Source organism: Clarias gariepinus, chromosome 16 (assembly GCF_024256425.1).
Source record: "Clarias gariepinus isolate MV-2021 ecotype Netherlands chromosome 16, CGAR_prim_01v2, whole genome shotgun sequence".
NCBI lineage: Eukaryota > Metazoa > Chordata > Actinopteri > Siluriformes > Clariidae > Clarias > Clarias gariepinus.
In genome coordinates, this window is record NC_071115.1 from 21,826,955 (window position 1) to 21,840,683 (window position 13,729).

The window sequence follows — 13,729 nt, forward strand, 5'->3', positions numbered from 1 at the left end:
GGCCCTTAACCCTCAACTGCTCAGATGTATAATGAGATAAAAAAAAAATGTAAGTCGCTCTGACAAATGCCTAAATGTAAATGTAAGTATGTGAAATATGTGAAGCTTCCATAACATTCAGTAAGTCATTTTTCTTTTTCAAAAAGAGATTATTATTATATAATTATTACTAAATAGTATTATTACTAAATTGACCTAGACATAGATTTCGGAACTACTTGTGTGTTCTTAGTTCTGATATTTAGTTAAACACATAGTGTATGTACATTCAGTATTAGAGACACAATATATTTTAACCAGGGCTTAGTTTTAAAAATAATTTAACTTTTATTTTTTATTTTTGCTGTAGAATATACAATATTATGTTTTAATACATATATTATGTTTAAATATTGTATATTTTTTATATACTGTTACTACTAGTATAAATTTGTAAAGCATCATCTTACTGTACCTACTGTAGGCTACGTTTGTTTGTGCTTTTGTTTCTACAAATGTAATAAATAAAACGTTTGTTTGTGGTTCACAAACATTTTTGTGGCTTTTATTCTGGCTTACTTACATCTCTGTTCATTGACCACTCCCAGTAAACTGTTAAGATTCCACTGGAGTTGCAACTCAACCTGTTTTTCAGTCTGGTGCTTACAGCAAAAGAAATTATTCTCTTACCTCTTTAGCAATGGTTCTCATGGAGGAGCTTTTCCTGCAACCTACAAGCACAGGCATGTTGCTTGGGCTATTGATTATGTTATTGCTGATTGTCTATCGCCTTTCATCTGATATCAAATCTCGAGGAGAAAACAGGGAACCTCCAGGACCTAAACCACTGCCTATCTTGGGAAACATGCTGCAACTGAACCTTAAGAGACCCTACCTGACTCTATGTGAAGTAAGTGCCTTTAATGTTGTAATAGCCATGCACACTTGCAAGAGCAATTTATTGTTTAATTGACAATAAAAAATGTTTGTCCCAGCTCATGATTTCTGGCTCGAAAACCTAAGCCATTTTCAAACAGTTTACTATTGTAAAACATGTTGCTGAAATTTTCATATTCCTTAAAAAGTGAGTGAGTTAAAAGTTATTTGCACTCTGGCTGTAAAATGTAACTTTATTTAAACTTTCAGAAAACACAAATGAATAATTTTATATAATCTCCTTGCTTTTTAATATACTGTAAAACTGTCAAGCTTTTATATTCCCTGTGACTTTACTGTAGTAACAGATGTAAACAAATGCAGGTGTAGATCACTGTTGCATTACAGTATTTTATTGATATCAGACAATCCAAAACATAAGGCTGAATCAAAGTCAAAAACATGCAAGGGTGAGGCAATGTGCAACCAGAATGTCAAGGGGGAAAAAAACAATAATTGGAATAATAAAACATGCAGAGTCAAAATATCACAGGCAAAACAACGGCTTGTTAATGTTGGACTAGAGCTGAAATACTTTGCACTGAACTACAGATCAAAGTTGTTGTTTTTTTTTTTTTAAATTAGGTGCTGTCTGACTAAAAACAGGTGTGGCAGGTTAGTAATCATTAGGAAATCCTGAACGAAGAAAAATGTGGAAGTTGTAGTCCACGCCTTCCATCCCCAGTGAAAAAAACCCACTTTAGTGTATTACAAATATATTGAAATCCTTGATAGTACACTGCAAATATACTAACAACAAATAGTACCATCAGTTAATATATATAAAAAAAATAACTTACTTCATGCTTTTACCAAATTTTGGAATTATACTTTAAATATCCTTTAAAATAATTGCATTATAGTACACTTTCCAAAAATATATTATTGGAAAATATACTTTAAGTGAAACGTTTGTTTAATTTCCAAAGTATACTTATTTAAACTTGTTTTTCAATGTATGTTTGGTATATTTTAAAAAAATATGCATGATCTCTAGTCAAAGAATTGGACGCAAAATGCAGGTATGAATTGAAAACACACGTGAGTCTTTTATTTTTGTCTTTTGGGGCAAAGTTTTCCCACTTATGTTGATCTCTTCTTATGTGAGGATGATAGAAACAAAACAAAGTAAACATAAAACACAAACCAACAAAAGACAGCCTCCTCAGGCTGGGTCTGCAGGCGGGCACGAAACACTGAAACTGAGACAACAAACTAATAACACTGTCACATGGGTCCTGCGCTGCGCTTGGCTGGCGACTTAAGCCCAATCCCAATTCTACCCCTTACCCCTTCCCCTACCCCTCGCCCCTTCCCCTTGTCCCTTAAAACGAAGTGGAAAGGGGAAGGGTTAAAATATTTCCCCTAAGAAATGGGACACCACTACAACACTGTTATACGTCATCATATGTATTCGTTCATTTACATGTACACATACAGTATGGCCGTAAGCAAAACAAACAATGCGTTATCAAAAGCTCGGCAAACTGCCGTGCTACTGAACTTTCATATTTGTTTGTAGCATGTAGTAAAGTGTATATGACATAAAAATATATTTTTGTAATATTGCGCAATCGGCGCTATCCGCTAGCAAATTTTAGCGGTTTTTTTGCAAACGTTTTTTTACAAAACATCACCATAAACACAAACACAAGACTAAAATTAATATACATATAATAAAAACTTGTCATAAAAATCCTTATTAATGGCAAAAAAATCGTTAAATTTACGGGTCTGCTTGCTCGAGTGAGCGGCCATCTTGAAAATTTCGTTAGCCCTTCGTTTGAAGTGAGGTCCCGAAAAATCTTCGTTTCGAGGGCTATCTGGCCCTTCCCCTTACCCCTCCAACCAAAAGAGAAATGAGACACCCCTACCCCTTCACGTGAACGCGCCAAACGGAGGGGTAGGGGTAAGTGTAGGGGTAAGGGGTAGAATTGGGATTCACCTTTAACCTTGACCTTGGCCTTGCTGCCTGTTCACTACAGGCCTTACCCCGATCCTGCAGACTCGGTTTATTCCTGAGGAGGAGATAGGAGGAAGCGGTGAGGTGGGAACAACACGTACAAAATAAACATGTGAATAACATTGAACGGACAAGACACTACGGGTTCGGCTGGTTTAAATAAGGACACAGGGGAGAGACACAGGTGTACATGATTTGTGATTAAGTGAAGACATACCAACGTAGACACACTAGGGGGAGACAAAGCTTCGGCTCAATAGTCCGGGGAACCGGATCTCACTCCCCCGGACTGTGGTGGCACAGATGTGACAGCTTGAAATAATCATTGTACAAATGTATAGAAAGTACACATTAGAATACAATCTTTAATATACGGTAGTCTCTGTATATTATCAGTTAAATTTAAATGTACTTATTCATATGTACCTATATTTAGTGCATTACTCTCTCGTGCGTACGCGCTTTTAGACTCGTTTTTGCACGCTGAAGCTCTCTCTCCCGCGCGCGCCCTCAAACTTGTTTTTGCGTGCTGAAAATCACTTTTGCACGTTCAAGATAATTTCTGAGTTTAAACTTTCTGCTATGCGCTCACTGTCATAAAGCGACACTTGCACGAACTGCAGCAGTGATATAGCTTCTCAACTATTCCAGCCAACCAGAGACTAGAGTCAGCGCGACACCAGCCAATCAGAAGCGGGAGGCGGGCAGATTCGGACTGTCTGATTGGCTCCGCAAGCCCTCGCTTCTAGTTTGAATTAACGGCTGGAAGCTGCGTCGTTGCTTGCGTTCATTGGTATCGTTATTATTTTATTTTCATTAAATAAGGTAAATTTAATGGTTTTTGTTACGTAGTTTAAAATTAAGTACATCGTTTAAGTTATAGAATGTATTGTCTAATATGTTGTTGCTAAATCTTATGTACTTTGCTTGTGGTTTAATGCTCAGTAGCTCTCGGCCTGTTTTCAGTCTCTGTGTAACAGAATCAACACACAAGGTTTAAACCAATACTGTGCCTCTAATACTAATGTCTGTCTGTGCTCACACAACAGTTTATATTTTAGTTTGTGTGTTTGTGAGACAACCTGACGTTTTGTTGAACACAAATAAACTATAGTAGTGCTTTTTTGTAACCTTGTGCAAATTAATTCTGTTGAATTCATGAATAAATGAATTCTCTCATAATTACTGATGTAATGCTTTTCAAATTCAAATTTTATTTGTCACATACACAGTCATACACAGTACGATATGCAGTGAAATGCTTAGACAACTGCTCGTGACCTAAAATAGAAGACTATGAATAGTAAAAGGAAATAAATATGAAAATTAAAATATAGGGTATAATAAAACTAGGAAAGAATAAAATAAAATATAAAAACTAAAGTAAAAAAAATAAATAACTGTACGACAAAAATACAAAATATAGAAAATATTTAAAGAATGTATGAAGAAATATAAAACAATAAGAGCAGCTGAACGGGTAGGTATATATTTATGTAATTTTTGTGTGGAATGGTGTTAGAATAAATAGTAATGAAAGAATAGTAATGTCCAACGTATGTGCAATCCACATATTTAAAGTGTCTAGTGCAGTGCAAAATATGCTTAAAAAGTGATTTATTTAAAGTGACTTGTGACAGAGTGATATGATGACCACTTGGTGTAGTTGTGCAGTGGCCACTAGTGTAAACGAATGTTCCAGATTTCTAATCTCCTTCAGGTAGGCCGTCTCGTTGTTATCAGAGATCAGGCCCACCACGACGGTGTCGTCAGCAAACTTAATGATGGTGGTGGAGCTGGTTGTGGCCACACAGTCATACACTCAACAAAAACCCAACACATTTGTTTCTGCTCCGATTTTTCATGAGATGGACTTTCAAGATCTAAAATTCATTCCAGATACACAATATTACCATTTCTCTCAAACATTGTTCACAAATCAGTCTAAATGTGTAATAGTGAGCACTTCTGCTTTGCTGAGATAATCCATCCCACCTCACAGGTGTGCCACATCAAGATGCTGATCTGACATCATGAGTAGTGCACAGGTGTACCTTATACTGCCCACAATAAAAGGCCACTTCGAATTGTGAGTACAAATAGAAACAAGAGTGTCTCCATCATAACTAATTTACTCCATGGTGGTAATTTTGCCGATTTAAAAACACTGAAAAGTAACTTAAAAAACAAAAACAAAGAAAAGGTGGTCGGAGCAGTCGTGACGGCAGCCGACCTCACCGGCGCCATCTTGGATTCCCACCCCATGTTATAGTGGGGCATAATAGCATGTTATGGTGTAGAAAATGCATTTAGCATTTGTAAATTATCCTAAACACATTTAGTGTACTGGTAATACATTTGCAATACTGTACTATAGAAGGTTGTGTGTACTGTATGATACAATAAGGTATATTTGTATTAACCACAAAGTGTACTTTTTTAGTATTTGTAATTGACAAGAAGTAATACAGCTACTGCTGTAATAAGAATATACTCATAGTATATTAATCATGTATTTGTAATACAGTAAAAATAGCTGTAATGTACTTATAATACATTAAATATATACTTAAATTTCATTAATTTCTGTCAGGTATGTACATTAGTACACAAAACGGCCATATACTTTAAGTGTACTAAGTATACTTAAAGTTGTTCCACTTTAGCACACAAAAGTATACTTAATACAGTTAAAATTGTGCTTTTGTACAATTTAATTACAACTTATATACACTTAGTACAAAATTAGTTGTTCCAAAATAGCAAACTTCAAGTATACTAGTCATTAGTCTGGCTGCAAGTACATTTAAGTATGCTTTGGCATGCTAGGATTTAATATACTTAGCATACTTATTTTTTTTTACTAGGGATGTTTAGCAGAGTGCTGCAAAAAATTATAATGTACCAAAACAAAGACTTGTCTAAGTCAAAAAGCTCGGTTCTCTGGTTGTACGTATTTTATTTATAAACTATTTACAATAAAATGCATCCCAATTTTACTGCGTTTCCTTCTATCACTAATTTTAACACCTTTTCCAGCATCTCGTCTGTTCTCTCGGCTCTTCACTCCTGCTTCTCAAGCTGCATTTCTTTCCGTAGTGTACTTCACAGGGTGCTCCCTGCTCCGTTTGCAGTGAATGTCGGTGAAGGGAACTTCCCGACACTTTCTTAAATATTAAATATTTATTCAAACAAAAACTGATACTGTTATAAAACATGTATTATTAAAACGTGTTTAACTTGTTAATAAATTATTCATTAATAATAATGTAAGGATTTCTTGAATTTTGGTAGACCCCCTTTGGTCTACTCAGTGCTCCGCCTGTATTCTGCTGTCCCGCCTGAGCTCAGGGAACCCCTTAATGAAGCACACAAGTCAGTGTTCAGTGAGACGTTCAAAGTTTATTGTGGGAGACAGGAGTATATATACGCACACACACAAAGAACCAAAGAAAAGGTGGATGTGGGAATGTTTACATCCAGTCTGGAATGCTCTTAAAAGATAAGGTAAAGAAGAACATAAATTTAGGAGTAGCTCTGCATTTACGAGCGTTCAACAGTTTTACGACCTTTAACATAAACTACTATAGAATCTGTTTACTATAGAATCTGTTTAAAGTGCAGCTTGTGTCGTGGTAAAAGAAAGACAATCTGATCTCACGCACACAGAATATCATGAAACACACTAAAAAATTAAATATTTCCTACAATTCCCCCCTTTTATTCATAAGAAACATCGTTGAATAAAACTCAGAGCTTTTAAGAAGTCGCCGGCGGACAATAGGCCATCGGACGCGGCGCAGGAACATACCCTGAAACATACTCATACAAAGAATTTTGCACACAGCGAAAAATACACAGAAACATGACAGGTTGAGTGCAAACTCGTGTGTGTCAAAAACCTTGTTCACAATGTCAAACTCATAAATATTTACTAGTGGTGAACTATTGCCTTTCTTGACGCTACAGTGCTCAGAGTGCGGGCACGCCCAATCTGCACTCGTCCCACGAGGCGCTAAGACACCACCAGGAATGGTACACTAATAGCAAAAGTAAAGAGTCGACCCGTGGCAATCCAAGGCGATCCCTCTGTGTCACGTCACTCCATCAAGGTCACGTCATGCGTTGGACATCACTGCAGCACGTCTTTAGTCTAGGAAACAAAAATCACAGAGACAGAAAGATAATAATACACAATAATACAATACAATACAATAATAATAATCTCTTCAGCCTAGTAGCATGGATCCACTGTGGAAAAAGATCAGTTAGGATAGCAATACGAGTAATTGCGATTATTTCTGCTGGTCCGTCATATTTACAATCTCCCAGTTTTCTGGGGGTCAAAGATTTTACCAGAACAGTATCTCCCACATTAAAAGGATGTGTGGGTTTTGTTGAGGGTATTAAAGTCACATCAGCAATTTGTTCATAATGTTTAGTTAGAGTATCTATTAGAGCAGCAGAATATTCAGCAATATGTACATCAAGATCAGTTGTTCCTATCGCGGGTTTACCTTTCCTCCATGGCACGGGAAAGGGTTTGCCAAATATAATTTCATATGGGGACATGTGCACGTCTTTTGATGGTGTCATTCTTATTTCAGCTAGAACAGCAGGTAACAGATCAACACAGTTTTTACTCCCCATGGTTTGCATTGCTTTAGTCAATTTTTCTTTCCAGTGTCCTATTTGATCTTTCTACTATACCTGATCACTGTGGATGATAAGGAATGTGAAAATGCCAGGATAGTGAAAGATATTTACACAAATTCTGTGTTACCTGTGATGTAAAAGGTGTTCCTTTATCTGAGTCAATAGCATAAGGCACGCCATAACGAGATATTATTTCTTTCTCTAGGACTCCACCTTTGCATTCTCTCGAGCACACGGAAAAGCTTCCACCCACCTAGAAAACTTGTCTACCAAAACCAGAAGATATTTAAACGTATTCTGAGCACACACCAAGAATCTAGATATTAATGAATCAATTGTTCCAAGCATGTTAGCTATGTAAAAGAGTTCTTTCATATCTTCCTTAACCCCCCTTCGCGCGCGATGTGTAACACCGCAGAACTCACGCACGAGAAACGGACGACAATGAGATGGCAGGCACAAACGACCATCAGCACAATACCATAAACTATCAGAAACAACGTAGGCACCTTGAGCTTGCCAAAAAGAGGAATCATTCTGAAGCTTGTAAAGAAAATAAATCTACATCAGGAATCAAAGAGCTAGCAAGAAAGGATGTATTGATCAAATCAGAACCAGAGTCAGGAAAGAAAATCTTTTCAGGCTGCTTCTTTAGCAACACTATAAGCTAGTGTATTACCTTGGACGTCCATAGATTCACCAGTTGTTGATGTAGAAGACATATCAGGACGTATACTAGTGGAGTGAACAATCTCTAAGCAGCAGTCATGATCTCTTTCTACTAGCCTGCCATCCTGTGCATTGATCAAGCGTGCCAGAGCATATCTGAGGGTGTCAAAAGAAGAGGTGGATTTTATCTCTAAGTTACTTGTAGGACAAAGGATAATCTCATACCCAGACCCAAGCCTTCATATGTTGTGTTTGAAGGTTCTGTAGCACTTGTTTAACCTGATATAGAGAATACAAAATTAAAGGATGAGAGAGATCAATCTTCTCAGCATCTTGTACCATCACCGCACAGGTGGCCACAGCCCTGAGACAGGCAGGCAAATCTTGTGCCACAGCATCTAAAGTTTTAGATAAGAAAGCACATGGTCTCACTCCCCCCCATGGTTCTGTGCCAATACAGCAATAGCGGTGCCCTGTGCTCACAGGCCTTTAGATGGAACGGTTTTTGATAGTTAGGCAGGCCCAGCGCTGGAGCAGAACATAGGGCCTTTTCCAGTTCAGCAGTCCATGTCAGAGGCTGTTGGAGCGGATCGTTGTGTGAGATGACTCTCCTGATGCATTTATCGTAGAATGAGCAGTCAGGAATCCACTGACGACAGTAGTTGACCAGTCCCAGAAAAGCCATGAAAGCATGTTTAGTGCTCGGACGTTTAGTGTCGATGATAAGCTGAATTCGTTCCTTTAAGAGCCTTCTTTGACCTTGGGAGAGTTCAAAGCCCAGGTATTTTACAATGTCTCTGCAAAATAGTAATTTAGTCTTAGATACCTTGAAACCCTTCTTTGCCAGGTGTTTCAGGAGACAAGTGGTGGCTTCTTCGCAGCGGCGGACACCAGTAAAACATCTGCGTGCAATAGGACAAGAGAATCAGTGGGGAGAGTTAGATCACCAAGTACATCTCTTACTACAGCCGAAAAAACATTTGGGTAGTCAATTAACCCTGCAGAAGACGAGACCAGGTGAACTGACGCCCCCTGTGGGTGAAGGCGAACAATGGCTGTGTCTGCCCTTCCACAGGAACACTGAAGAAGGCAGAACAAAGGTTAATAACAGAAAAATGCAAATGATGACAAGGTCTAGAGAAAACAATGGACAGCACATCAGGCACAACAGGTGCAACAGGGATAATTATGCCATTTATTTTTCTCAGATTTTTTGTAAATCTCCACATACCATCAGGTTTCAGTACTGGATTAACAGGTGTGTTATAAGAACATACACATGGTTTAACAACACCCTGCTTGAGCAGTGAGCTTAAAATTTTATCTATTCCTGAGGTAACTCGAAAGTACGAAGTAACATCGCGGGGCTGGAACTCTGAGGGCATCCCTATGCATCATATGCTCCTACCTGCATCCCTGAGAAGGGATTGGGTCTATATTGCTGTTGTATTTGCACTCTCTACGGCGGCTGCTGGGAAGGATTAGGAGAAAACACCTCATTAGCATCATGCCACTGACCATCATTCAATCGATTATACATATTTTGTCCACTACGTTCCTTATCTCAGGCCTTCGTGCGACATTCACAAGCCCAATGACCTTATTTATGACAGTAATAAAAATTACCAGACCTACGGGGTGTACTCTGACCCTGCAGACCTCCTCTACCTCTGTATCCTCCACTCTCCACAGACAAACATGTTTATTTTCTAAAATACCATCTCCTTTCTTTGTTCTCACACGCTCACCTAATTTCTTTAATATACATTGTAGAACCATCTGACAATTGAAACTTTAAAATTTTCATGATTTCTGGTTGACAATTATTCAAGAAGGTGGTAAGGAAAAGTGAGTTAAAGTTTGCTTCAGGCAGGGGCATACCATCCAAAAGCATCCAGGTCTCTCGAAACCTCTCAAGAAACTTTTTTCTTTTCTTGTCTACAATTAGTTACCTGTGACAGATCTTGACTAGCTTGCTGACATGCAAGAAGATAAGTAGTTAGCTCATCTTTTAAGAGTTTCATAGCCTCACTAGAATTACCTCAAAGAAAGTCAGATTTCTTCTTTTTCCACTACAGCCAATTTGTCTGTTTTAGAGTCTAAGCATTTTACCGTTTTTATCAAATCAGCCTCATCGTACCCATCTCCCAAAACCGATTGCAAAATAAAGCGGTAATCCGCACCCACGGGCTGACAGTGCCTAGAAGCCTTTATCAGCATATCAACAAGATTCAAAGGTTTGTTGGGAGAAGGGAGCATCTTAATAATGTCCTTCAGCGTGCTTACGGATGGTGGAAGGATTTTTGGACCCTTTGGTCCCATAGAGAAAACAAACGCAGTGCTTTCTTGTCGAGGTTTGGGGCGAGACCTCTCATCCGGACCTTCATCGTCCGAATTATCATCATCCTCACCATCAGTATCCTCGGGATCATCCGATAGAGGGCTGTCAGAAGTTCGTCCTGACACCTTCTTGGGAGTCTTTCCCTTTCCTGAGGCACACACTTCCGACGAAGGTGAGCACGGTTTTGTGGGTACGGGGAAGACAGGCACAGATGAGCAGCTCACAAAAGGATTTCAGATAAATAGTTGTGGTCTTATTACCCATTTTATAAATGTGAATTAACCCGCGACAGAAATAACCAATATCTTCAACAAACAACACACAAAGACAAGTAGCAGGCAACAGAATACAGCTTCCACACTTATGCTTCAGTTCAAGGAACCTTTCAGAAGCGAGCGCGCGCTAAACAGGCGTAAAAGCCCCAAGACAATCCTCCCCCGTACTGTATATGGTCCAGATACCAAAAACCAGGCAGTGTGCTTGCTCTATGCTTATAGAGAAAAAAAAAATTAAAGCCGCACTCACCTGATTAGAGGTATCCCGGACAGAGCCCCCAAATTGTAAGGATTTCTTGAATTTTGGTAGACCCCCTTTGGTCTACTCAGTGCTCCGCCTGTATTCTGCTGTCCCGCCTGAGCTCAGGGAACCCCTCAATGAAGCACACAAGTCAGTGTTCAGTGAGACGTTCAAAGTTTATTGTGGGAGACAGGAGTATATATACGCACACACACAAAGAACCAAAGAAAAGGTGGATGTGGGAATGTTTACATTCAGTCTGGAATGCTTTTAAAAGATAAGGTAAAGAAGAACATAAATTTAGGAATAGCTCTGCATTTACGAGCGTTCAACAGTTTTACGACCTTTAACATAAACTACTATAGAATCTGTTTACTATAGAATCTGTTTAAAGTGCAGCTTGTGTCGTGGTAAAAGAAAGACAATCTGTTCTCACGCACACAGAATATCATGAAACACACTAAAAATTAAATATTTCCTACAAATAATAACTGATTAAAGATCAGTACAGAGATTTTTTTTACAGACTACTTGCCTATATAATAAAAATTTCTTGATTAAACTAAAATTTTAATGATCGTGTCCTATTAATATAATGTCATCCTCTATAATAATGATAAATATATAACTCCTTTTTCAAGCACCATGTTTTTTTTCATGCTTCAGCGAGACGCAATGACTTGAAATTAAACTTTTCATTACATTTTCCGGGAAAGTGAAGACCTCTTGTTCAGTTGTTCCCTACACCGTTCGCAGTTCCTATTTAACTGAACATTTTTGATCCCTATGGTTTGGAATCACACTTAACATAACAATCACAACACACCAATACTTTCTAGGGCATTCCCTGGGGTGGGAAGCGGAGCGTTCCGGATATTTTGCACATTATTCTTGACAAAGAGCAGGATCAAGAGCGTCCCATGCAGGAAAACATAAATTCTCAGGTCTGTTTCCCTCCTATTCAATTATGTAGATTTACCTTTCCTTTTTCCTAATGTTGCTGACTGTTTTGGATAGAGTGATCAAGACGGATGTAAATCTCATTGAGTGATACTTGACCATCATGGTAAGCCAGTTCAGCGAGTAAATCTGTATTTACCATAGCACTTTACCTGAAAGAAGGCTCAGAAACAGGGCTATTTTATGTTTTTCAAATAATCCTTCATGAAATGTAAAGGACAAAGGGCATTGTAGCAGAAAGACATAGTAGACAGCAAGCTTACATTGTGCTGTCTCTCCAGAACATCTATCAGGTTTGAAGATAAGTATGTTGAATATATCCATGTGGGTCTTTCCAGCAGTCACAAAAGAAGAAACCGATTGAGTGAGAAGCTCCACGTGGGCAGTTATCTCCTCCAAACACTGAGAGGTTACTTCTGCTGTCCATGATAGTGGCAAAGTAGTGGAGGTAAACAAATGCAGGTGCAAATCAGAATTATTATTATAATTAGAGTCAAAATCAAACATCACAAGCAAAGCAATGGCTTGGTAATGTCAAACTAGAGCTAAAAAAACTTTGCACGTAACTAGGTTTGGATTTTTTTTTTTACTTAGAGTAGATGCTGTCTGAATGCAGGTTCGTTTGAACATAGTGTTTTTGGGAGTTGTAGTCCATGCCTTAAATTTTTGTAGGCTGCATGGCAGTCTGTTAAATTGAGTTTCTTGTTGATGGACACAATGAATGTGTGACATTGCCTCATACAAGATAAAACAGGTAAAAGTCCGTTGGAGCAAGATCGGGACTATAGGAAGTACACTATCACAACACTCATGCATAGCTGTCCTCTGTGTTAAATTTGAGGGTTATGCTTCAGCTCTTCAATAAGCATTTCGCTCTAATAAGCACTGTTGGTTAACAATTGTTCTTTTTCATTGGTCCTTAAGAATTAAGTAAGCATAAGTTTTCCAGCTGATGGTTCACTTTTGAACTTTTTCTGTTTAATCATAGGCTCATAGCTCAAATCCATGTCTCATCATTTTTCTGTTTACTCTTAGGCTCATAGCTCGAATCCATGTCTCATCATCAGTAATGATTTTCTAAAACTTTCCCTTCCTCAGAGTATCAGTCTAAATTTTGTTTGTAGATATCCAAACACTTCGGTTTAAATGAACTGCTCTACCACGTTCAAACCTGCACAGCAGTGACTGGGAAGGACTGCAGGCTTGAACAGAAATGACTGATAAGACAGTGTGGCCAACAGAAGTATTAATAAAACACTAGTGTGGATAATTTTTGTCTTACCCTTGTCCCTACTCTATAGTACATATACAGTAATACTCAAATAGAGCCAGTATTATCTTCACCCTTTTTTTCATATGGTATACAGTATATTGCCAGATATTAAAGATAGGGTACTGTAGGGCAACAATCATTATCAACATTTGTCATACTGTAAGGCATTCCACACCAAATGTAACAGTAGGCAACGCCATCAGTTTTTTATGCAAAAAAATGCCACCTAGAAAACAAGAGATACATTAATGGTACTGTGGGCTTATCACAGGCATTTCTCATTGAATGTGACAGTAGACAGCAGATACAACAGGCAAAGAATTAAGGGCTGCCGAAACACTGGAGCAGCGTGAGGCGCACCACAGAGTTGACCACACTCTTCATTCGCAGTTAATCGTAGTTGGTAGTAAATGGAAGTTTTAATCATTTTAGTGAC

At 38.3% G+C, this 13,729-nt stretch overlaps 1 protein-coding gene across 2 annotated transcripts in view; it reads left to right on the forward strand.

Moving 5' to 3' along the window:
- Window positions 1-581: 581 nt before the first annotated feature.
- The window catches only part of LOC128544462 (cytochrome P450 2K1-like), a 41,329-nt gene continuing 28,181 nt past the window's right edge, over window positions 582-13,729 (forward strand). The window contains exon 1 of one of the 2 annotated variants that reach the window (XM_053514590.1): window positions 582-889. In XM_053514590.1, coding sequence (XP_053370565.1) covers window positions 680-889 — 210 coding nt within the window. In that variant the 5' untranslated portion in view covers window positions 582-679. Of the gene's footprint in view, window positions 890-3,657; window positions 3,704-13,729 lie in introns of those variants that run through there. The other variant, XM_053514592.1, reaches the window with a different exon arrangement.